At 41.4% G+C, this 27468-nt stretch overlaps 1 protein-coding gene across 2 annotated transcripts; it reads right to left on the bottom strand.

Moving 5' to 3' along the window:
• Positions 1 to 156: 156 nt before the first annotated feature.
• Positions 157 to 27468, bottom strand: LOC139421606 (NLR family CARD domain-containing protein 3-like). Of its 2 annotated transcripts, XM_071172665.1 has the most exons (8): positions 27401 to 27468; positions 21417 to 21495; positions 21060 to 21287; positions 18893 to 20691; positions 6740 to 6913; positions 2803 to 2976; positions 2511 to 2557; positions 157 to 710 (listed from the first exon to the last, which is right to left on the bottom strand). In XM_071172665.1, exons 1-8 carry the CDS (start codon positions 27466 to 27468, stop codon positions 157 to 159), a joined length of 3123 nt encoding a protein of 1040 aa, XP_071028766.1. The 2 variants fall into 2 exon arrangements, with proteins under 2 accessions (XP_071028766.1, XP_071028765.1); XM_071172664.1 differs by lacking the exons at positions 21417 to 21495; positions 27401 to 27468 and adding an exon at positions 3813 to 3986 and having other exon boundaries at positions 18893 to 20684; positions 21059 to 21269.

Below are 27468 nucleotides of genomic sequence, written 5' to 3'. Positions count from 1 at the left end.
AATTACATTAATGAATGACTCTAGTTGACAATGTCTGTCAATTTCAATGGTGTGTGTTAATTAATGTTTACAATCATATGTTTACACACTAGAGAGCTATTCTACATTGTTGCTCCAGTGTGTCTTACTGAACATGACCAGGATTAGAGTGAAACATCATGTTGTGTTTGACACAGGGACCACCTGACACAGGGACACTGAGGAGTCATACCAAACATAAAAACCTGGATAGAGGGGCTCAGTGAATGTGGTGTGGAATGTGTACAGGTGGGTCAGTGTGTCAGAGGAGACTCTGTAGAAGGAAAGAGTGCCGGCTGGCCAGTCCAGATACACTCCTACTCTGTGGGAGCTGGAGGATGGGACGTCTATGGTAGTGGTATTATAATTGTGCCAGGCTCTGTAACTGTTGTTAGAGCAGTCCAGACTCCAGGACTTGTCATTCCATCCAAGCCTACTATCATTACCCCTTCCTCTCCTGATGATTCCGTTATATGTCACTCCCATATCAGCCCCTATCCCACTCCACTCTACCTCCCAGTAACAGCGCCCAGTCAGACCCTCTCTACACAGCTCCTGTTCCCAGACCTCAAACCTCTCTGGGTGATCAGGATACGGCTGGTCCTTTGCACTCCATGTCACCTTTCTGTTCTCCTCAGACAGAGAGAGGTATCTGTTTACTGTGTTTGGGTCCAGAGTGAGATCACAGGCATCTGATGGATGAAACCAGACACAATATTAGAAATCATCATCAGTCACATTAGAATGTTAACTCACTTTTCACTATTTAATTTAATGTAGATGTTTCTAGGTATCAAAAGGAGAACGTAAGGTAACTTGAGACATGTTAAATGATCATATTTTATACTATATGGTAATATAAAACACACTTATTCCCATTAATTACACACACACGTTTCACACCCTGATCTATTTCACCTGTCCTTTGAATTGTCTCCATCCCCTCCAAGTGTCACTTTTTTATCCCTGTTGTACATATCCCTGTGTTTCCTTTCTCTCTGTGCCAGTTTGTTTTGTTTGCCAAGTCAACCAGCATTTTTCCTTGCTCCTATTTTTCCCAGTCTCTGTTTTGTTTCTAGTCCACCTGGTTTCAACCCTTGCCTGTCCTGACTCCGAGCCCGCCTGCCTGACCACTCTGCATGTTCTGACAACAAGCCTGCCTATCCCATTGTACTGTTTGGACTCGGATCTGGTTTCTGACCGCTGCCTGGCCTGACCTCAAGACTGCCTGGTACTGTTTGGACTCTATCCTGGTTAATGAACTCTCGCCTGTCCCCAACCTGCCTTTGCCTACTCCCTTTGTTATAATAAATATCGGAGCTCAACCATTTGCCTCCTGTATCTGCATTTGGGTCTCGCCTTGTGCCATTATAACACGTGTAATTACTGACTTCTTGACGGGCCGCCCCCAGGTGGTAAGAGTAGGCAACAACACGTCTGCCACGCTGATCCTTAACACTGGGGTCCCTCAGGGGTGTGTACTTATTCCCCTCCTGTACTCCCTGTTCACCCATGACTGTGTGGCCAAACACGACTCCAACACCATCATTAAGTTTGTTGATGACACAACAGTGGTAGGCCTGATCACCGACAACGATGAGACGGCCTATAGGGAGGAGATGGGTCTCCAGATCCTCAAAAGGTTGTCCTGACCGGTTGCATCACCGCCTGGTATGGCAACTGCTCGACATCTGACAGTAAGGGTAGTGCGTACGCCCAGTACATCACTGGGGTCAAGCTTCCTGCCATCCAGGACCTATATTATAGGCGGTGTCAGAGGAAAGCCTATAAAATTGTCAGAGACTCCAGTCACCCAAGTTATAGACTGTTTTCTCTGCTAACGCACAGCAGCTATCGCACGTTTTCTCTGCTTACGCACAAAGTCTAGGACCAAAAGGCTCCTCTACAGCTTCTACCCCCACAGCAATTAGACTGCTGAACAATTCATAAAAATTGCCACCGGTCACTTCACCCCTACCTACATGTTCAGATTACCTCAACTAGCCTGTACCCCCGCACACTGACTCGGTACCGGTGCCCCCTGTATATAGCCTTGTTATTATTATTCTTATTGTGTTACTTATTATTATTATTATTATTTGCTTTAGTCTATTTGGTAAATGTTTTCTTAACTCTTCTTGAACTGCACTGTTGTTGGGGCCTTGTCAGTAAGCATTTCACGGTAAGTTCTACACTTGTTGTATTCGACGCATGTGACAAATAAAGTTTAATTTGATTTGACACACACACACACACACACACACACACACACACACATTTCTAATGTAACACGAACACGGCACACACATACACAGACACACACATTCTCAAAGCAACACTTTCTCAACATTTTTGTCCCTGATTTCTGCTTCTGTAGATGTAAAGCTTATATTTAATATGACCAAGTAAGTCATGATGGTGGTCTTTGACTTTGACTTAACTTGATTTAAGACTTATTCTTAGTCATATTCTTCACAGCAGTCAACACTCACATTTTCTAAGCCCAGGTTTCATTGTCTTCTCTCCACAATGTTCCACACTGTAGCGGTAAGCAGAAGAACAGACGGTCATTGAGTGATACATGTGAATTCACACACACACATACACACACACACACACACACACACACACACACACACACACACACACACACACACACACACACACACACACACACACACACACACACACACACACACACACACACACACACACAGTTTATCTTAAATAGTCTGATAAATCAAACATGTCTGATATGAACGTTGACATAAACCCTCTGCATACTTGAGTTTCTCCAGTCTGCAGTGTGGATCCTCCAGTCTAGCAGAGAGCAATCTGACTCCTGAGTCTTGTGGATAATTGTAGCTCAGGTCCAGCTCTCTCAGGTGTGAGGGGTTTGACCTCAGAGCTGAGACCAGAGAACCACAGCCTTCCTCTGTGACTAGACAGCCTGACAGCCTGCAAAGAGTCAAATACATTTAAAATCACACTGCTGTTCTTTGGTGTTGAAAATGGAGTGGATTCAGATTCATCAGTGTCCTGAATACCGCCATATAAATTCATGAATGGATGTATCATTACTAGAAATGACAAATTATTGAAGTTTTTTATTTTAGAGACAAACATGTATAGTACAAATATTTCACTTAGACTGACCATATCAGTTTACCAAACAGTATCAGTCACAAGACAGACAGTGGCGTATAAGATGTAGATTCTATTAAGTATACAGTCCACACCATATCTATGACAGTGAAGCTAATCATTTTAAATGTGGCTCTGTACTACAGCATTTTGGATTTAAGCTCAAATGTTTCATATGAGGTGACAGTATATAATGTCACCTTTTATTTGAAGGTATTTTAATACATATTTTCTAAGCCGTTTCAACGCTTAGAAGAATAAAAGGACTTTATGTATCTAATCATTTGTAAAAGTCATAAGAATCCTGACCAATTCACTTATAGTGTATTAAAGTAGTCAACAGTTTAGTATTTGGTCCCAAACACATTGGTTGCATTTGCAGTTTGTTTTGGTTGTGTTTTGGTTTGTGTTTTGCCCAATAGTAACTGAATGGTAAATCATGTCCTGTAATTTTGGAGTCCAATAAAAAAAAGGTCACATTCTGTATTGTCACCTAATTTTAAACATTCTATCTCAAATCCAAAATGCAAGCGCAAAATTTAAAGCTATAAGCCCTCCAATCACATATGGTGTCGACTATGTGTGCCTGGTAAACAGATGTGGATCTGGTGAACAGTTGTTACTTGTTGACCAACTACAGGAATACTGACCTCAGAGTCTCCAGTTTACAGTGTGGATTCCCCAGTCCAGCAGAGAGCAGCTTCACTCCTGAATCCTTCAGGTCATTGTTACTCAGATTCAGCTCTCTCAAGTGTGAGGGGTTTGACTTCAGAGCAGAGACCAGAGAAGAACACCCTTCCTGTGTGATTAGACAGCCTGGCAGCCTGAGAAAGAGTCACATCACATTAAAACCATACTGATATTCCTTGGTGGTCAAAATTGTGGCATTATATATATTTTTTAACATATTCAGATATTTTATATCATGGTCCTGAATCCTGCCATATCTATTCATAAATGGATGTATCATTATTAGAAATGACAAATTATAAAATTATAATGTTTAAAAAGCAAAGGTATTAGATTTTTGATTGTATTGAATGTAGTATGGTCTATTTTGACATTGAAGCCAACATTTTACATCTGGCTCTATACTCCAGCATTTTGGATTTGAGATCAAATGTTTCACATGAGGTGACAACATAAAATGTCACCTTTAATTTCAGGGTATCTTCATGCATATCTCTTCGACAGTTTAGAAATTAAAGAACTTTATGTATCTAGTCCCCCCATTTGAAGAAGTCATAACTATTCTGACCAATTCACTTATAGTGTATTAAAGTTGCCAGAAGTTTAGTATTTGGTCCCAAACTCGTTTGTTGCATTTGCAGTTTGTTTTGGTTGTGTTTTGGGTTATGTTTTGCCCAATAGTAACTGAATGGTGGGTGATGACTGGAGTACATAAGATATTGCTAAACACAACTAAATTAATATTGATGATTCCATGACTAAGAAAACTCATGAATTAATCATGAATGATTATGAGTGAGAAACTTTGTCCATCATCACTATTCACAATTCATTCATGATTATTCATAATCATGGAAGTTTCCACATGAATGTAGAAGTGTTCATAAGCATCTTCTATTCTTACTTACAACACAAGTGAAGGGACTCTAAAATGACTCTCACCATTCAGTTTCTATTGGGAAAAACATAATCTAAAACACAACCACGATAACCTGCAAATGCATTCAACAAGTTTGTAGAGTACACACTCGATGTAATCACTGCAGGCAAGGAATATGGGACCAAATACAACAATTTTGACTAAGTGAATTTTTCCCAAAAATTACAACTTCTTCAAATACAGTGCCTTCGGAAAGTATTGACTTCCTCACATTCTGTTACGTTACAGTCTTATTCTAAAATTGATTACATTCTAATTTTCCCTCATCAATCTCACACAATACCCCATAATGACAAAATGAAAGCAGGTTTATATACATTTAATCAAATGTGTTAAATATAAAAAAAACAGAAATACTTTATTATCAATTTTAAATTATTCAGACCCTTTGCTATGAGACTCAAAATTGAGCTCAGGTGAATCCTGTTTCCATTGATCATCCTTGAGATGTTTCTACAACTCGATTGGAGTCCACTTATGGTAAATACAATTGGCTGGACATGATTTGGAAAGGCACACACCTGTCTATATGAGGTCCCACAGTTGACAGTGTATGTCAGAGCAAAACTAAGCCATGAGGTTGAAGGAATTGTCCGTAAAGCTCAGAGACAGGATTGTGTTGAGGCACAGATCTGTGGAAGGGTAACAAAACATTTTTTCACCCTTGAAGGTCCCCAAAAACACAGTGGCCTCCATCAATCTTAAGTGGGAGAAGTTTGTAACCACCAAGACTCTTCCTAGAGCTGGCCACCCATCCAAACTGAGCAATCGGGGGAGAAGGTCCTTGGTCAAGGAGGTGACTAAGAACTTGATGGTCACTCTGACAGAGCTTCAGAGTTCCTCTGTGGAGATAGGAGTAACTTCCAAAAGGACAACCATGTCCGCAGCACTCCGCCAATCAGGCTTTTATTGTTGAATGGCCAGATGGAAGCCACTCCTCTGTAAAAGACACATGACAGCCCGCTTGGAGTTTGCCAAAAGGGACCTAAGACTCTCAGACCATGAGAAACAAGACATTTCTGGTCTGATGAAACCAAGATTGAACGCTTTGGCCTGAATGCCAAGTGTCACGTCTGGGACTGGGAGACTAGTCAGGATCAAGGGAAAGATGAACGGAGCAAAGTACGGAGAGATCCTTGATGAAATCTACTCCAGAGCGCTCAGGACCTCAGACTGTGGTGAACGAACACCTTCCAACAGGACAACGACTCCAAGCACACAGCCAAGACAACATAGGAATGGCTTCAGGACAAGTCTCTGAATGTCCTTCAGTGGCCCAGCCAGAGCCCAGACTTGAACTTGAGAGACCTAAAAATAGCTGTGCTGCAACTCTCCCCATCCAACTGACAAAGCTTGAGAGGATCTGAAGAGAAGAATGGAGAAACTCTCCAAATACAGGTGTGACAAGCTTGTAGGGCCACACCCAAGAAGACTTGAGGCTGTAATTGCTGTCAAAGCTGCTTCAACAAACTGCTGCGTTTTAATACTTATGTAAATGTGATATTTCATTTATTTTATTTTTGATAAATTAGCAAACATATCTAAAAACCTGTTTTTGCGTTGTCATTATGGGTTTATTGTGTGGAGATTGATTAGTGGAAAAAAAGTATTTAATACATTTTAGAAGAAGGCTGAAACGTAACAAATTCTGGAAAAAGTCAAGGTGTCTGAATACTTCCCAAAGGCATTGTACATACATAAAGTGCTTTCATTTCTAAACAGTAAAACAGGTATGAATACCTTCAAATAAAAGGTGACATTCTGTACGGTCACCAAATATGAAACATTCTACTCTATCTCAAAACCAAAATGTTGGAGCATAGCGCCAAATTTAAAACTGTAAGCTTCACTGTCTTAACACATATGGTGTGGACTATGTGTCCCTGATAAACACATGTGGATCTGGTGAACAATTATCACTTGTTGACCAACTACAGAAATACTAACCTCAGAGTCTCCAGTTTACAGTGGGGATTCCCCAGTCCAGCAGAGAGAAGCTTCACTCCTGAATCCTTCAGGTCATTGTTCCTCAGATCCAGCTCTCTCAGGTGTGAGGGGTTTGACCTCAGAGCTGAGACCAGAGAAGCACAGCCTTCCTCTGTGACTAGACAGGCTGACAACCTGCAAGCAGTAAAATCGTTTTAAAATAACACTGCTATTCTTTGGCTGTGAAAATAGAGAGGCAGTATATTTTATTCAGATACTGTATATCAGCGTCCTGAAACCGTCCATATCTATTCATAAATGGATGTATTATTATTAACAATGACAAATGATAGAAGTATTGCTTGTAGAGAGAGAAACATTACGAATACAAATATGTGAGTAGACTGACTTGACCAGTATAAAATGCAGTCTCAGTCAAAAGACAGACACTGAGGTATCAGATTTAGATTGTATTGAGTATACAGTCCACACCACATCTATTTAGACAGTGAGGTATCAGATTTAGATTGTATTGAGTATACAGTCCACACCATATCTATTTTGACAGTGAGGTATCAGATTTAGATTGTATTGAGTATACAGTCCACACCATATCTATTTTGACAGTGAGGTATCAGATTTAGATTGTATTGAGTATACAGTCCACATCATATCTATTTAGACAGTGAGGAATCATATTTAGATTGTATTGAGTATACAGTCCACACCATATCTAGTTTGACAGTGAGGTATCAGATTTAGATTGTATCGAGTATACAGTCCACATCATATCTATTTTGACAGTGAGGTATCAGATTTAGATTGTATCGAGTATACAATTCACACCATATTTTGACAGTGAAGCTAACATTTTACATTTGGCAATATGCTCCAGCATTTTCAGATCAAATGTTTCATACGAGGTGACAGTATATGTCACGTTCTGACCTTTATTTCCTTTGTTTTTGTATTTAGTTAGTATGGTCAGGGCGTGAGTTGGGTGGGCAGTCTATGTTTGATTTTCTATGATTTGGGGATTTCTATGTTTCGGCCTAGTATGGTTCTCAATCAGAGGCAGGTGTCATTAGTTGTCTCTGATTGAGAATCATACTTAGGTAGCCTGGGTTGCACTGTTTGTTTGTGGGTGATTGTCTATGTTAGTGGCTTGTGTCAGCACAGGTCTCATTTGTAGCTTCACGGTTGTATTTGGTTTATTGTTTTTTTGTTACTCTTTTGTTTAGTGTTCAGTGTTCTCTTTATTAAAATTCACTATGAACACATACCACGCCGCATATTGGTCCTCTGATCCTTCTCGCCTCTCCTCTTCAGATGAAGAGGAGGAAGACCGTGACAGTATATAATGTCATGACGTTGTCCTGTTGTGTGAGGTTTGTGACCGTCATAAATACCTTTCCCCTTTTCTCTCCACTCTACAGAATGGACTCTTGGAAAGCCTTTTCTTAACATAGAGTATGGTCACATCAAAAGGTTGTGAAAAAATATCAATATTTCTGTAATCCAACCAGTTGAAAGTGTCTGTTGGTACTTAAAGAATATGATGTCAGATCAGTTGGTGTCTGGGACATTATATCTGATGATAAGACGACATAAATTGTATCTTGGAAAGTCTACACATTCTAGTCATCAGACTGACATGGAATTGATGTGCAATTTAAATGTTTAAATATGAAACTGTTTGTGAAAATATTAATTTCAGCTTCTAAATGGGAGAATTGTTTTCATAAAGTAAACTATGCTCACTCAGTGGCCACGCCCAAGTGAACAGACATTGGTTGAGAACCATGAAACACGCCCTTCTCTCCCCCACTACAAAAGCCCGTTGACGGAAGTCAAACCTCAGTTGCCGACTACGTGAGGACTGATGTCCATACGTTTAAAAGGGCAAATTTCAACCTAATGAAATTAACATTTAATTCCCGATGACGTGAGGACTGATGTTCATACGTTTAAAAGGGCTTGGAGGTGACGATCACCATGCTGGAAGGATGAATTTCGACTACACCAGTCAGAATAGAGCCCGAGCTGAGTATGGCAACTTGGTATGAACTTTGAACTGTTGATTCAACTTGTTAGCCGGGGTTCGTGAAGATAACCCATAATTGTACAACTTTCAGATGAGACTGAATAAGGTGACGATTAATGACCGACTGCTATTGATATAAAATATCTTCAGATCTTGAAGAGTGGATTCAGGGGATAGCCGCTCTATAAAAACTAATGCTTCCGTGGTGCCCCAGGTTATTCATGAGTTAATTGGTGCATGAATTAATTCAATGACATAATCAATTAAACGTTAGGTAATCGATTTGATAAATAGCACATCATCTCATTCAACCATACTAGAGACATGACATAATGACGCATCGTGCGAGGAATCTAAAATAGGATGACGCTTTCATTTTGATTCAGCCAATATAAAATTGACAAGCAGTTTACATAAAACACCCAGATTATGTTATCAGTAGAGAGAGTTGGTGAGCCATGTGTGTGTGTTCTGGAGAATGCCTCCGTGATGTTCTCTGACGTAGCCAGGGGGTAGCGTTAGCTATACATTTATAGTACTAAGACACGATCCAACTACTTATAGAAATAGTTTGGCCAAACGTAGTGCTATTTCTGCCTCCCACGTTTCAGAAGGCTCATTATTAATTTCTTGAGTGAGGACAAAGAGCCAGCCGATTGAAATCTGAGTCGATATTAGCTTGACTAGTGATAATTATCTCTCACGTTTCCATGCGAGTAGACCAACGGTGTATGTCTTTGTTTACAGCGCGTTCTGACAAAATATCACATAAAACCGTTCCCTTGCTGAAGGGGATCCAATGTTATTCTTGAAAGTGTATAAAGTAGGATTAGCTTGCATGAGATGCTAAGCTAACAAAGGGAAAGCTGCCATTTTTTTTCCTGTGTCACGTTGAAATTCCTCCGGCTTGCGCAACGGAAGTCCCGCCTTTTTTACTTCCATTTGATTTCAGCGTGTGCTATCACTGACCTCTGGTGGTGACGAATCGTCAGTGCATTTCTTTTGATTAGAATGTAGGTGACACCCAAATGTGGATCACGTTTAACAAGTGGTTACTTATGATATCCAGTCAGTCTCAACTGATTGGATATCGATGTCTGATTCAATTTAACTAAGAGGTCAAATTGACAGATTTATCTTTTCCAATGGACATTTTGAATAATATCCAAATGGATGGGTTTCTACAAATGAGTCAATTTAAACTTTTCCACATTAACCTTGAAACAGCAACGCTCTCAGGTTAATTAAAGTTTAATTTCCAAATAGCCTAAAAAGGTTTGATTTATCCTTAACATTGATTAAATCAGTAAAATTTGCTTTGCAAAGCTCATTCAGGACTACCCATGTGGCTTCGGCCTTAGGGACATGTGAGCCTGGTGAGGAATGTACCCTAACATTTAAACTACTGTTTACACTTATGATAATACAGACATAATCTCAATTGATTGGATATCATTGTCTCATTCAATTTAATAAGTTCAATTGTAGAACATACCTTTTCAGGTTCTTTCTACAAATGAGACAATTTTAAAATTCCTATATTAACCGAGATGAACCAACTTCTCAGGTTAATTAAAGTTTAATTCCCAGATAGCCTATCCAGTTATGATTAATCATTATCATTGATTAATAAATTCAATTTGCTTTTGCAAATTCATTCACATCCAACTGCCACATTCTCTAGTACTCTAGACGTTCCTAGCTGACATAGAGGACGCATTGGTTGGCTACCCGAATGTTACGGGTTCCACAAGCACTGCGGCAGTCTAAGCAAGCAAACCATTGACACGCAGAGTGAACTCTGCTTCCGATGATACATCTACCGCTTTGTGGGGCACTGTCATCCCTTGCAATGACACTAATGGCATCAGTCCCACAACTGACCAGATGACTCCCACTGGTGAAACACTTTGCGATATCACAGACAGAAAACCTTATCTCAGTTCGCAGGCACTGAAGAGGTTGCCACACGTGGACGCTGTGGTGACTGACAAGCCTCGATAGCCACTGAGCGTTTTGAAGCACAAACACCGGCCGCTGACAACTCATTGATAGGTTCCGACCTTTTCCTTTGTGCCTCGGATACCAACACCAACCACTGGTGGGGAGGGGGGGGGGGGGGGACAGAAATGGGGGGAATACTAGAAGCCCAGACCCATGATGAGCCTCATCATGAGGCCGGTGGGGGGGTCGAGACTACAAAATAAATCGGTAGGATAACTGGTCCCCTTGAGTACCATTACCAATGCCAGCACAGCAACAATCAGTAAGAGGATTAGAGACCTCACAAGTCAAATTGCTATAGATAACAGCGATAGAGGAGTCACGAAGATTTCTACACGTGTAAGGGAATCTCCAGAACACTCTTCTGATGGTTAACACACATGCCACTAATAAATAGAACCTTCCATTTAGGAGGAAAGTTATTAGAAGTCATGAAACATGAACACACCGCGTACGACTGGTTCAGTGCTTAGAGAGTACTTCCGTAGTGAGGTTAGCTCTTCTGTGGATAACATAGCTATGAAATAGACTCCTTCATACCTATCACCACTACAATGGTGAAAGACACAATGACCGCTTAACACTTGTCTTGAGGTCGACATCAATTCTTAATTACCAGGCCTTGATCTGGAACTGATCTGATGACTTCAGACTCATTCTGAACAGTTTGCAGCCTACCCGGATACTTGGTTTCTTTCCCTTGGTATGTGCGCTTGTGTAAGCACAAACACACACGTACAATGGAACATTTAATGTGGATTTATGCTCAAATCACTTAAGGGTGTGAACAAAATACCAGCCTTAGTAAAGTTGAAAATGTACTCTAAGACCATTGACTCTACAGCTACAGTACTCACCAGATCTCCACAGAGGTCCATAGGTCATGCCTGTAGACTGCCCGAAGCTGGTGCCTTACAGCTGTAGACTTATTACGTAGTTATAATCTTAGGATAGTGTCCTAAGCAACACACCGCAAATTAGGAACGCCCTAGATATGACATTAGACAATGTCATGGTATGGTCATTTTGCAAAGACCTTGGAGGTATATAGAATACAGTCCAATTAGATGATTAAGGTGTGATAACTATATTTTGTATATATTTTGTTTATGCTTCCATTCCTTTTTCTTTCATTTCCTTTGACACTTAGGAAGTGATAGAGCCATAAACAAGTTCCCCATACAACCGTCACTTAGTGCCACAACGCCACTCATTTGGGAAGAAATGTAATTATGTATTTCGTGAGTGTGTGTGCGTTGTTCACATCTGCCTAAGTTCCTGCCTAGATCCACCAGCCTGGACGACCAGAAGACGGGTCCGGAACGGCAATTCCAATCCGGACATTCGCTGCCCATCCTTGTGGCGGCCTACTCCATTTGCAGAAATCGTACCCGGGTCAACCACCAGAAGGGGACCGCAACGGCGATCACCAACCAGGACATCCCCTGGCCATTCGTGAGGTGCTTTGCAGCTTTCAGAAAGCCTAACCGGGTCAACCACCAGAGGGGGGCCACAACGATGATCCACAACCAGGATATCATGTGGTCATGATTGTTATGTTGGTTTGCAACTTGCAGCAAAATCACAAGATTGAACCCACCAGAGGGGGACTGTCACGACGTGCTCTTTTGGGGTGAGGATCATAGCCCCCCCCCCCTCTCTCTCTCTCGCTCTCGCTCTTGCTCTCACTCTCGCTCTCTCCCACCACAGGTTTATGATGGTCGTAAATACTGAAACTCCTTTCCCCACTCTGCCAAAATGAAAGTGGAGAATCCCTTTGCTAACACAGAGAGAAACTTTAACAACAAAAAGTTGAATAATTTAACAGTATTTGTGTATTCCAAACAATTGGAGTGGTCCGTGGACACTTAAGGAACAGCCATGTCGAATTTGTTTCATTTGTTGACCTCATGAAAGACCGGAGAACCACATTACTGTATCTTTGTTTGTATACACTTCTCAATTATTGGGTTTGCATCTGAATGTTGTATAAAATATATGATTAAATAGGAAACTATTTGTGAGAAGATGTAATGTGATGTTAGCCTTCTAAACAAGATAATTGTTTTCATATGAAGTCTGAACTAAGTCAGTGGCCACGCCCCCGTTAGCAAAGACATTATATCCAAACGTCATGGAATGCCCCCTTCCACAAAGTTAATAAAAGGACTTGTGACAAAATGTAAATTTAGTGAAGATAACGCTAGGATAGTCCCCACGTTGAAATGGCTACCACTCTAGAGATCGGAAAACATGAAGCTGTCGCTACATGTTGAAATGGTTAGCACCTCGACCAAAGGACAAGACCAGAGAACGTGGAGATCATCCCCATGCTGAAATGGTGAAGAAATCTACAAACTAAAGACCAATTATTCAGGCTGCAGCTGTTTAAATACTTTCGTCTGGTAAACGCATCCGATCTAAGAACATTTTTGAATGGTACTCTGACGTATCCATTATAACAATCTACAACTACGGAAGACTGATCTCTGGTGGACGCATCCAGAGACTCCCTGATGAACGATTATCCCGCAGACAGATTGGCGATCACAGAGAGGGACAACAAAGGCATACACTCGTAAATATGTAAATTGCTATTTATTTTTTAATGAGCGGCTATTCATTTTCAAAGTATTAGCATTTACATGAGTGTAGTTATCAACTGTATTACAGTGGATCCACTCAGAGTTTCTCGCTCTTGAGCTGTCCCCACCCATTTCCTTTGTCTACCAAGCCATCATATCGATTTTGTCCACTACAGACCTTTTATACGTATCATGTTAGTAACCAATGTATGACCTATTGTGTGTGTGTGTTTATGTAATCCTGTGATTGATTAGTTAGTAAATAAATAATTAAGCCAATTTGTATATTGCTGATTCATTATTTGATGCTATGGTTCGTGCAGATATCCAAAGGTTTGCGACATTCAGGAATGAGATTGATGAAATAATACATTAATAGAATACTGTAATCGATAAGATATGAAAATGTCTGAAGAGTTAATTTGGGAAATAGAGAATCTATTAACATTTTCCCGTGGTGCCCCAATTTCCTAGTTAATTAAAGTTACATGATTAGTTTAATCACAAATAGAGAATTGATTTATTAATTTAGTCTTCACATTTAGAGACAGCAAACACTATGACATCGGACTTGATCTCGATCGAACATCTCTGGAGAGACCTGAAAATAGCTGTGCAGCAACCCTCCCCATCCAACCTGACAGAGCTTGAGATGATTTGCAGAGAAGAATGGGAGAAACTCCCCAAATCTTGTAGCATCATCATGTAAATGTGATGTTTCAGAGTTTTTTCATTATTATTTTTTCTAAAAACCGGAAGCATAGTGCCAAATTTGAAACTGTAGGCTTCACTGTCCAAACACATTTGTGTGGACTATGTGTACCAGGTAAACACATGTGGATCTGGTAAAAATGTAGCACTTGTTGACCAAACACAGGAATACTGACCTTAGACTTTCCAGTTTACAGTGGGGATTCCCCAGTCCAGCAGAGAGCAGCTTCACTCCTGAATCCTTCAGGTCATTGTTACTCAGATTCAGGCTTCTCAGGTGTGATTGGTTTGACCTCAGAGCTGAGACCAGAGAAGCACAGCTTTCCTCTGTGACTTGACAGGCTGACAACCTGCAAACAGTAAAATCATATTAAAACCACATTGCTATTCTTTGGTGGTGAAAATTGTGGCAGTATATTTTTTCAACATAATCAGATATTTTACATCCGTGTCCTAAAATCTGCCATATCTATTCATAAATGAATATATAATTATTAGAAATGACAAATTATCAAAGTATTGCTTGTAGATAGAGAAATATTAAGTACAAATATTTGAGTAGACTGACCAGGCCATTTTAAAAAGCAGTATCAGTCAAAAGACAGACATTGAGGTATCAGATTCAGAGAGTGTCGAGGATACAGTCCACACCATATCTATTTAGACAGTGAAGCTAACATTTTAAATGTGTCTATATACTCAAGCATTTTCGATTTGAGATCAAGTGTTTCATTTGAAGTGACAGTATTTAGTGTCACTTTTTATTTCAGGGTATTTTCATACATATCTGTTTCACAGTTTAAAAATGAAAGCACTTGATGTATCTAGTCCCCCCATTTGAAGAAGTCATAAGTATTCTGACCAATTCACTTATAGTATATTAAAGTAGTCAAAAGTGTAGTATTTGGTCCCACACTTGTTGGTTGCATTTGCAGGTTGTTTTAGTTGTGTTTTGGGTTATGTTTTGCCCAATAGTAACTGAATGGTGGATTATGACTGGATTAATCTTCTATCTAATTGAGTAGATACAAAGTTTCTAAACACTAAATTAATTGTGATGATACCGATACCATAATTACGAAAAATCAAGAAGAAATCATGAATAATAATGAGTGAGAAAGTTAGAGTATACAACAAAACATGCTAACCTCTCACCATTACCCTCCAATAAAAGGTGAGATTCTGTATTGTCGCTTAATGTGAAACATTCTATCTGAAATTCAAAATGCTGGAGCATAGTGACACATTTAAAACTGTAAGCTTCACTGTCCAAACACATATGGTGTGGACTATGTGTGCCTGGTAAACACATGTGGATCTGGTGAACAATTATCACTTGTTGACCAACTACAGGAATACTAACCTCAGAGTCTCCAGTTTACAGTGGGGAATCCCAAGTACAGCAGAGAGCAGCTTCACTCCGGAATCCTTCAGGTCATTGTTACTCAGATCCAGGTTTCTCAGGTGTGAGGGGTTTGACCTCAGAGCTGAGACCAGAGAAGCACAGCCTTCCTCTGTGACTAGACAGGCTGACAACCTGCAAACAGTAAAATCGTTTTAAAATAACACTGCTATTATTTGGCTGTGAAAATAGAGAGGCAGTATATTTTTCAACATAATCAGATACTGTATATCAGCGTCCTGAAACCGTCCATATCTATTCATAAATGGATGTATTATTATTAACAATGACAAATGATAGAAGTACTGCTTGTAGAGAGAGAAACATTTTTAATACAAATATGTGAGTAGACTGACTTGACCAGTATAAAATGCAGTCTCAGTCAAAAGACAGACACTGAGGTATCATATTAAGACTGTATTGAGTATACAGTCCACACCACATCTATTTTGGAAATTAAGCTAACTTTTTACATTTGGCTCTATATTCCAGCAATTTAGATTTCAGACCAAATGTTTCATATGAGCTGACAGTATATAATGTCACCTTTAATTTGAGGGTATTTTCATACATATTTGTTTGACCATTTAGAAATGAAATTACTTCATTACTTCATACTTCAATTGAATAAGTCATGAGTATTCTGGCCAATTCACTTGTAGTGTATTAATGTAGTCAAAAGTTTAGTATTTGGTAACATATTCCTTGCACACAGAGACTACAACAGGCTTGATCTGGTTGTGTTTTGGTTTCTGTTTTGCCCAATAGTAACTGAATGGTGGATGACGGCCAGAGTAATTTTATTTAGAAGTGAATAGATAAAATGTTTCTAAAAAATACAGAAATTCATCCTGATGATGCCATGATTAATAAAATGAATCATGAATAATAATGAGTGAGAGAGTTACAGAGGCTAAAACAAAACATGCTAACCTCTCACCATTAACCTCAAATTAAAGGTAGCATTCATATGAAACATTGCTGGAGCATAGCGCCAAATTTAAAACTATAAGCTTCACTGTCCAAACACATTTGGTGTGGACTACCTGTCCCAGACCTTCTGTTTTCAACTATCTAGAGACAGCAGGAGCGGTAGAGACACTCTGAATGATCGGCTATGAAAAGCCAACTGACATTTACTCCTGAGGTGCTTGACCTGTTGCACCCTCGACAACCACTGTTATTATTATTATTTGACCCTGCTGGTCATTTATGAACATTTGAACATTTTTATTTATTTTATTTTATTTCACCTTTATTTAACCAGGTAGGCTAGTTGAGAACACCTTTATTTAACCAGGTAGGCAAGTTGAGAACAAGTTCTCATTTACAACTGCGACATGGCCAAGATAAAGCAAAGCAGTGCGACACAAACAACAACACAGAGTTACAGATGGAATAAACAAGCGTACAGTCAATAACACAATAGAAAAAAAGAAAGCCTATATACAGTGTGTGCAAATAGCGTGAGGAGGTAAGGCAATAAATAGGCCATAGTAGCAAAGTAATTACAATTTAGCAGATTAACACTGGAGTGATAGATGAGCAGATGGTGATGTGCAAGTAGAAATACTGGTGTGCAAAAAGGCAGAAAAGTAAATAAAAAACAATATGGGAATGAGGTAGGTAGATTGGGTTGGCTATTTACAGATGGGCTATGTACAGCTGCAGCGATCGGTTAGCCGCTCAGATCGCTGATGTTAAAAGTTAGTGAGGGAAATATAAGTCTACAGCTTCAGCGATTTTTGCAATTTGTTCCAGCCACTGGCAGCAGAGAAGTGGAAGGAAAGGCGGTCAAAGTAGGTGTTGGCTTTGGGGATGACCAGTGAGATATACCTGCTGGAGCGCGTGCTACGGGTGGGTGTTGTTATCGACACTTATCTCAGTGAGCTGAGATAAGGCGGAGCTTTACCTAGCATAGACTTATAGATGACCTGGAGCCAGCGGGTCTGGCGACGAATATGTAGCGAGGGCCAGCCGACAAAAGTATTCGCAGTGGTGGGTGGTATAAGGGGCTTTGGTGACAAAACGGATGGCACTGTGATAGACTTCATCCAGTTTGCTGAGTAGAGTATTGGAAGCTAATTTGTAAATGACATCGCCGAAGTCGAGGATCGGTGGGATAGTCAGTTTTACGAGGGTATGTTTGGCGGCGTGAGTGAAGGAGGCTTTGTTGCGAAATAGGAAGCTGATTCTAGATTTAATTTTGGAATGGAGATGTTTAACATGAGTCTGGAAAGAGAGTTTACAGTCTTACCAGACAATTAGGTATTTGTAGTTGTCCACATATTCTAAGTCAGAACCGTCCAGAGTAGTGATGCTAGTCGGGTGGGCGGGTGGGGGCAGCGATCGGTTGAAAAGCATGCATTAGGTTTTTACTAGCGTTTAAGGGAAGTTGGAGGCCACGGAAGGAGTGTTGTATGGCATTGAAGCTCGTTTGGAGGTTAGTTAACACAGTTTCCAAAGAAGGGCCAGGTGTATACAGAATGGTGTTGTCTGCGTAGAAGTGGATCAGGGAATCACCCGCAACAAGAGCGACATCGTTGATATATACAGACAAAAGAGTCGGCCCAAGAATTGAACCCTGTGGAACCCCAATATAGACAGCCAGAGGTCCGGACAACAGGTCCTCCGATTTGACACACTGAACTCTGTCTGAGAAGTAGTTGGTGAACCAACATCTTGGCCATGTTCTGTTATAATCTCCACCCGGCACAGTCAGAAGTCAGAAGAGGACTGGCCACCCCTCATAGCTTGGTTCCTCTCTAGATTTCTTCCTAGGTTCTGGCCTTTCTATGGAGTTATTCCTAGCCACCGTGCTTCTACCCCTGCATTGCTTGCTGTTTGGGGTTTTAGGCTGGGTTTCTGTACAGCACTTTGTGACATCGGCGGATGTAAGAAGGGCTTTATAAATACATTTGATTGATTTATGGACTACGTGTGCCTGGTAAAACACGTGGATCTGGTGAAAAGTTATCACATGTTGACCAAATACAGGAATACTGACCTCAGAGTCTCCAGTTTACAGCGGGGATTCCCCAGGCCAGCAGAGAGCAGCTTCACTCCTGAATCCTTCAGGTCATTGTTACTCAGATCCAGAACTCTCAGGTGTGAGGGGTTTGACTTCAGAGCTGAGGCCAGAGAAGTACAGCTTTCCTCTGTGACTCCACAGCCAGACAGCCTGACATAGAGATCATCATGATTTCACAAACACACTGTTAATTTAACAACAGTAGTGAGAAGGACAATGGCAGATGCATATGGTTTATTCTCACAAACAACACATAAATTCATGTTCCGTCCTGTTGTTTTTGACTAATGTCAAATCAAAGCATTGATTTAAATATGTTTTTCAAAAATATATATTTTCTCGAAACTGAATATTTATTTCTGATGACTAGTACTTAAATGTCATTTTATGGACTCACAGAGCAGCTTTGGATGCTTTGACCACTGGCAGTAGCATCAGAACACCTTCCTTTGATCTGGAGTATTTTTTCAGGTCAAACACATCCAGCTCCTTTTCTGAAGTCAGCAACACAAAGATCAGAGCTGACCACTGTGCAGGTGAGAGTTCTTCACAGGAGACACTTCCAGATCTCAGGTAGCTTTGGATCTCCTCCACTAGAGAATGGTCATTCAGTTCATTCAGACAATGGAACAGATTGATGCACCTCTCTGGAGAGGGATTCTCCCTGATCTTCTCCTTGATGTACTTGACTGTTTCTTCATGGCATTGTGAGCTGCTTCTTGTCTTTGTCAGTAGACCTCGTAAGTGCTTCTGATTGGACTCCAGTGAGAGGCCCAGAAGGAAGCGGAGGAAAAGGTCCAGGTTTCCCGTCTCATTTTGTAATGCTTTATCCACAGCACTCTTGTAGAAAGTAACGTCATGCTTGTTTCTGAACAGCGCAAAAAAGTTACTGGGCATTGATTGAGGTTTGACCATTAGATTTTCATTGTTGTTAATGAATGAGAGGAACACATATACAGCAGCCAGAAACTCCTGAATGCTCAGATGTACGAAGCAGTACACCTTGTCCTGGTACAGCCCACATTCATCTTTAAAGAGCTGTGTGCACAATCCTGAGTACACTGAGGCTTCATTGACATCAATGCCAGCCTCTTTCAGGTCTTCTTCATAGAACATTATATTTCCCTTCACAAGCTGTTGAAAAGCCAGTTTTCCCAGTGACAGAATGCTCTCTTTATTCCAGTGTGGATCGGTCTCTTCTTTCCCAAGATACTTGCCATTCTTTTGTTTGGTCTGAAACACCACAAGGTGTGTGTACATCTCAGTCAGAGTCTTGGGCATCTCTTCTCTCTTATGTTTCAGCATGTGTTCAAGGACTATTGCAGAAATCCAACAGAAGACTGGAATGTGGCACATGATGTGGAGGCTCCTTGAAGTCTTTATGTGCGAGATGATTCTGCTGGCCAGATCCTCATCACTGAATCTCTTTCTAAAGTACTCCTCCTTCTGTGGGTCATTGAACCCTCGTACCTCTGTCACCTGGTCAACACAACCTGAAGGGATCTTGCTGGCTGCTGCAGGTCGGGTAGTTATCCAGAGAAGAGCAGAGGGAAGCAGATTTCCCTTGATGAGGTTTGTCAGCAGAACATCCACTGAGGTTGACTTTGTGACGTCACAACAGATCTTGTTCTTCTGGAAGTCTAGGGGCAGTCGGCACTCATCCAAACCATCAAAGATGAACAGAACTTTGTACTTGTTGTAGTTGGAGATTCTTGATTCTTTGTTTTCCATTGAGAAGTGATTGAGAAGTTCAATTAAAGTGTGTTTTTTCCCTTTTATTAAATTCAGCTCCCGAAAAGGGAATGAAAATACAAATTGGACATCCTGATTTGCTTTTCCTTCAGCCCAGTCCAGGATGAACTTCTGCACAGAGACTGTTTTTCCAATGCCAGCGACTCCCTTTGTCAGAACAGTTCTGATAAGTTTGTCTTGTCCAGTTAAGGGTTTGAAGATGTTGTTACATTTGATTGGAGTCTCTGGTCTTGCTTGTTTCCTGGTTGTTGTCTCAATCTGTCTCAGCTCATGTTCATTATTGACCTCTCCTTTTCCACCCTCTGTGATGTAGAGCTCTGTGTAGATCTTATTGAGAAGTGTTGGGTTTCCTTGTTTAGCGATACCCTCAAATACACATTGAAACTTCTTCTTTAGATTAGATTTGAGTTCACGTTTGTATATCACAGCAAGCTCATCTGAATGAAGAAATAACACAGGGATATTAATATTACTTCTGTTTTAATGCCTACAGTGTTATAGGACTGTGCTATAAAGTTGGATATTATAATAATTTACTATATTAACTACCTGTATAAATTTGTAATTTCTTCATATTGCGTTACACACTGGTGTGACTGATTATATTATTAATGGTATTATTGATGGTATTGTTCATGTGGTCTCTCTCTCTCTCTAACACATCCCTCCTGCTACTTGATGAAGTCACTAGGTGTTGTGTTAAGGCTGCTACAATGCCATTGAGTTACACAGCTACTTTAGCTGTACTTTAGCTACAGCTTTTAAATATTTGTTATAAAATAGCATTCCACATTAGGCAGACAGGTCTTACTTTTCTCCAGTGTGTCAGCAAGCTCCTTCTGGTTCATTTTCCTCAGGATGTGCAATGTGATCTTCAGAGCCCCCTCTCTGGCACTGCTCTCCTGCTTCTCATCTTCAGCGTCCACCACTTCCTTATCCTGCTTCTGACTCTCAAAGCCTTCTGGGATTCCTGGACTAAGAATCCTCTTGAACATTGTCAGCTCATTCTTCACAAATGTCATAATATTCTCTTCAAGCAACTGAAATAAATAAAGTAAATAAGTTAAGCAAGAAAATAAAAGCTTTCTCATTCACACATTAATGAATGATTGACAGATCATCTTTACTTGAGGTAAACAAAATCAAATGTATGTAACAGTACCACATACACTGAATATGGAGGCCAGGTCTGTTTGATGACTCTGGGAAGACTGACCACTGAAAATCTCTGATCGATCCTGTTGGTTTCTTTGAAAAAAACATGAGATTACATCTCCTCATCCAGTGAGTGCACACACACTCACACACAGACAAACAAACACGGGGATACTGTCACAAAGCTAACTAAAAAGCAGCATTCCCCAAGTGAGGATGGCTTTCACTTCAGCATTGATAAATTCATGAACTTCTTTGAGGAAAAGATCATGATCATTAGAAAGCAAATTACGGACTCCTATTTAAATCTGCGTATTCCTCCAAAGCTCAGTTGTCCTGAGTCTGCACAACTCTGCCAGGACCTAGGTACAAGAGAGACACTCAAGTGTTGTAGTACTATATCTCTTGACGCAACGATTAAAATAATCATGGCCTCTAAACCTTCAAGCTGCATACTGGACCCTATTCCAACTAAACTACTGAAAGAGCTGCTTCCTGTGCTTGGCCCTCCTATGTTGAAAATAATAAACGTCTCTCTATCCACCGGATGTGTACCAAACTCACTGAAAGTGGCAGTAATAAAACCTCTCTTGAAAAAGCCAAACCTTGACCCAGAAAATATAAAAAACTATCGGCCTATATCGAATCTTCCATTCTTCACAAACTTTTTAGAAAAAGCTGTTGCGCAGCAACTCACTGCCTTCCTGAAGACAAACAATGTATACGAAATGCTTCAGTCTGGTTTTAGACCCCATCATAGCACTGAGACTGCTCTTGACCTTTTAATGGCGTCAGACCGAGGCTCTGCATCTGTACTCGTGCTCCTAGACCTTAGTGCTGCTTTTGATACCATCGATCACCACATTCTTTTGGAGAGATTGGAAACCCAAATTGGTCTACACGGACAAGTTCTGGCCTGGTTTAGATCTTATCTGTCGGAAAGATATCAGTTTGTCTCTGTGAATGGCTTGTCCTCTGACAAATCAACTGTACATTTCGGTGTTCCTCAAGGTTCCGTTTTAGGACCACTATTGTTTTCACTATATATTTTACCTCTTGGGGATGTCATTCGGAAACATAATGTTAACTTCCACTGCTATGCGGATAACACACAGCTGTACATTTCGATGAAACATGGTGAAGCACCAAAATTGCCCTCGTTAGAAGCCTGTGTTTCAGACATAAGGAAGTGGATGGCTGCAAACATTCTACTTTTAAACTCGGTCAAAACAGAGATGCTTGTTCTAGGTCCCAAAAAACAAAGAGATCTTCTGTTGAATCTGACAATTAATCTTGATGGTTGTACAGTTGTCTCAAATAAAACTGTGAAGGACCTCGGCGTTACTCTGGACCCTGATCTCTCTTTTGACGAACATATCAAGACTGTTTCAAGGACAGCTTTTTTCCATCTACGTAACATTGCAAAAATCAGAAACTTTCTGTCCAAAAATTATGCAGAAAAATTAATCCATGCTTTTGTTACTTCTAGGTTAGACTACTGCAATGCTCTACATTCCAGCTACCCAGATAGAGCACCAAATTATCTTCAGTTAGTGCTAAATACGGCTGCTAGAATCCTGACTAGAACCAAAAAATTTGATCATATTACTCCAGTGCTAGCCTCCCTACACTGGCTTCCTGTTAAGGCAAGGGCTGATTTCAAGGTTTTACTGCTAACCTACAAAGCATTACATGGGCTTGCTCCTACCTATCTTTCCGATTTGGTCCTGCCGTACATACCTACACGTATGCTACAAGACGCAGGCCTCCTAATTGTCCCTAGAATTTCTAAGCAAACAGCTGGAGGCAGGGCTTTCTCCTATAGATCTCCATTTTTATGGAATGGTCTGCCTACCCATGTGTGAGACGCAGACTCGATCTCAACCTTTAAGTCTTTACTGAAGACTCATCTCTTCAGTGGGTCATATGATTGGGTGTAGTCTGGCCCAGGAGTGTGAAGGTGAATGGAAAGGGTCTGGAGCAACGAACCGCCCTTGCTGTCTCTGCCTGGCTGGTTCCCCTCTCTCCACGGGGATTCTCTGCCTCTAACCCTATTACAGGGGCTGAGTCACTGGCTTACTGGTGCTCTTTCATGCCGTCCCTAGGAGGGGTGTGTCACTTGAGTGGGTTGAGTCACTGACGTGATCTTCCTGTCTGGGTTGGCACACCCCCTTGGGTTGTGCCGTGGCGGAGATCTTTGCGGGCTATACTCGGCCTTGTCTCAGGATGGTAAGTTGGTGGTTGAAGATATCCTTCTAGTGGTGTGGGGGTCTGTGCTTTGGCAAAGTGGGTGGGGTTATATCCTTCCTGTTTGGCCCTGTCCAGGGTATCATTGGATGGGGCCACAGTGTCTCCTGACCCCTCCTGTCTCAGCCTCCAGTATTTCTGCTGCAGTAGTTTATGTGTCGGGGGGCTAGGGTCAGTTTGCTATAGCTGGAGTACTTCTCCTGTCTTACCCGGTGTCCTGTGTGAATTTAAGTATGCTCTTTCTAATTCTCTCTTTCTCTCTTCTCTCTCTCTCTCTGGGGACCTGAGCCCTTGGACCATGCCTCAGGACTACCTGACATCATGACTCCTTGCTGTCCCCAGTCCACCTGGCCGTGCTGCTGCTCCAGTTTCAACTGTTCTGCCTGCGGCTATAGAACCCTGACCTGTTCACATTATGTGCTACCTGTCCCAGACCTGCTGTTTTCAACTCTCTAGAGACAGCAGGAGGGTAGAGATACTCTTAATGATCGGCTATAAAAAGACAACTGACATTTACTCCTGAGGTGCTGACTTGCTGCACCCTCGACAACTACTGTGATTATTATTATTTGACCATGCTAGTAATTTATGAACATTTGAACATCTTGGCCATGTTCTGTTATAATCTCCACCCGGCACAGCCAGAAGAGGACTGGCCACCCCTCATAGCCTGGTTCCTCTCTAGGTTTCTTCCTAGGTTTTGGCCTTTCTAGGGTGTTTTTCCTAGCCACCATGCTTCTACACCTGCATTGCTTGCTGTTTGGGGTTTTAGGCTGGGTTTCTGTACAGCACTTTGAGATATCAGCTGATGTAAGAAGGGCTATATAAATACATTTGATTTGATTTGATGGGAATGTTGTGTTTGTTTGATATTGTTTTAGGACTATGAACATGGAAAAAGGGATTAGAACACGGATTATGAAAACAACAAAATAAATGGGAAAATTGGGGAGGAGAAATGACTAGAGACAGTGCTATTTAACTCACTGACCATGACCATGTTAAAGATGGCGCCGGAGAAGAAGGCATGACGTTTTACATGTCCCCAACCCATTGTGTTTTTTTTATTTTTTATTTGCGTTGTTTGTAACTTAATTTTGTACTTATTTTGTACATAATGTTGCCACTACCATCTCTTATGACCGAAAATAACTTCTGGACATCAGGACTGCGATTCCTCACACGGACTGACAGAATCCTTTTTTTCCTTTAACGAGTCTGACGAGCCAGACGGGAATGATATACTGCTTTCTCGGGAGCCCAGATCCCTGTGATTTGCATGTAGAGGAGATGAAGAAAAAGGGGCCAGAGGGTGGGCTGCCTTCTGAGAATTCGTAGGCGATCGAATAAACCCCCACTTCCTTCCATTCTGCTAGCAAACGTGCATTCTTTGAAGAATAAAATCGAGGATCTACGCGGAAGATTAAACTACCAACGGGACATTCAAAATTGTAGAATCTTGTGCTTCACGGACTCGGAGTCTGGTAAGACAAGGGGCGGCGGACTATGTATTTTTGTAAATAACAGCTGGTGCACGATGTCTAAGGAAGTCTCGAACTATTGAATGCCTGAGGTAGAGTATCTCATGATAGGCTGTACACCATACTATCTACCTAGAAAGTTTTCATCTGTGTTTTTCATAGCTGTTTACATACCACCACAGACTGAGGCTGGCACTAAGAACGCATTGAATGACCTGTATTCCGCCATAAGCAAACAAGAAAATGCCCACCCAGAGGCGGCGCTTTCAGTTACTGGGGACTTTAATGAAGGGAAACTTAAATCTGTTTTACCAAATTTCTATCAGCATGTTAAATGTGCAACCAGAGGAAAATAAATCTAGGCCGCCTTTACTCCACACACATACAAAACTCTCCCTCGTACTCAATTTGGCATATCTGATCATAATTCTATCCTCCTGGTTTCTGCTTACAAGCAAAAATTCAAGCAGGGAGCACCAGTGTCTAGATCAATATAAAAGTGGTCAGATGAGGCAGATGCTAAGCTACAGGACTGTTTTTCTACCACAGACTGGAATATGTTCTGGGACTCCTCCGATGGCATTGAGGAGTACACCACATCAGTCATCGGCTTCATCAATAAGTGCATCGATGACATCATCCCCACAGTGACCGTACCTACATACCCGAACCAGAAGCCATGGATTTCAGGCAACATCCGCACTGAGCTAAATGCTAGAGCTACCGCTTTCAAGGTGCGGGACTCTAACCTGGAAGCTTATAAGATATCCTGCTATGCCCTCCGAAGAAACATCAAAAAGGCAAAGCATCAATACAGGACTAAGATCGAGTCTTACTACACCGGCTGTAAAGCTTGTCATATGTGGCAGGGCTTGCAAACCATTACAGACTACGAAGGGAAGCACAGCCGAGAGCTTCCCAGTGACACGAGCCAGGCAAGCTAAACTACTTCTATGCTCGCTTCAAGGCAAATAACACTGAACCATGCATGAGAGCACCAGCTGGAAGACTAAGGACCCTGGGACTAAACACCTCCCTCTGCAACTGGATCCTGGACTTCCTGACGGGCCACCCCCAGCTGGTAAGGGTAGGTAACAACACATCCGCAACGCTGATCCTCAACACAGGGGACCCTCAGGAGTGGGTTCTCAGTCCCATCCTGTACTCCCTGTTCACTCATGACTGTATTGCCAGGAACGACTCCAACACCATCATTAAGTTTGCAAATGACACAACAGTGTCAACCTGATCACCGACAACGACGAGACAGCCTATAGGGAGAAGGTCAGAGACTTGGACGTGTGGTGCTAGGACAACATCCTCTCCTTCAATGTGATCAAGACAAAGGAGATGATTGTGGACTACAGGAAAAAGAAGACCAAAAATGTCCCCATTCTCATCGACAGGGCTGTAGTGGAGCAGTTTGAGAGCTTCAAGTTCCTTTGTGTCCACATCACCAACAAACTAACATGGTCCAAGCACACCAAGACAGTTGTAAAGAGGGCACGACAAAACATATTCCCCCTCAGGAGACTGAAAAGATTTGTCACGGGTCCTCAGATCCTCAAAAGTTTCTACAGCTGCACCATCGAGAGTATCCTGGCTGGTAGCATCACTGCCTGGTGTGGCAACTGTTCGGGCCTCCGACCGCAAGGCACTACAGAGGGTTGTGCGAACGGCCCAGTACATCACTGGATCCAAGCTTCCTGCCATCCAGGACCTCTATACCAGATGGTGTCAGAGGAAGGCCCTAAAAATTGTCAAGGACTTCAGCCACCCTAGTCATAGACTGTTTTCTCTGCTACTGGTACCGGAGCACCAAGTCTAGGTACAAGAGGCTTCTTAACAGCTTCTACCCCTAAGCCATAAGACTACTGAACATCTAATCAAATGTCTACCCAGACGGTTTGCATTGCCCCCCCCCCCCCCCCCATTTTTCACTGCTGCTACTCTCTGTCGTTATCATCTGTGCATTTTCACTTTAATAACTCTACCTACATGTACATATTCCCTCAACTAACCGATGCCCCCACACATTGACTCTGTTCCTATACCCCCATGTATATAGTCTCGCTACTGTTATTTTACTGCTGCTCTTTAACTACTTATTAAGCATAGTTTTTACTCTCATTTTTATTTTTATTTTTACTGCATTGTTGGTTAGGGGCTCATAAGTAAGCATTTCACTGTAAGGTCTACAACTACACCTGTTGTATTCGGCGATTGTAACCAATACAATTTTAATTTATTTGATTTTGATTTCTTCTTACCTTTGTTCAGGTGAAAAGTCTCCCTCTCTAAACACTATAGGTTGACGCATAGACCGATCACTCTTCAT

Source organism: Oncorhynchus clarkii, chromosome 12 (assembly GCF_045791955.1).
Source record: "Oncorhynchus clarkii lewisi isolate Uvic-CL-2024 chromosome 12, UVic_Ocla_1.0, whole genome shotgun sequence".
In the NCBI taxonomy this organism is placed as follows: domain Eukaryota; kingdom Metazoa; phylum Chordata; class Actinopteri; order Salmoniformes; family Salmonidae; genus Oncorhynchus; species Oncorhynchus clarkii.
The sequence above is the reverse complement of the archived record's forward strand: the minus strand, read 5'-3'. Positions and strand labels throughout refer to the sequence as shown.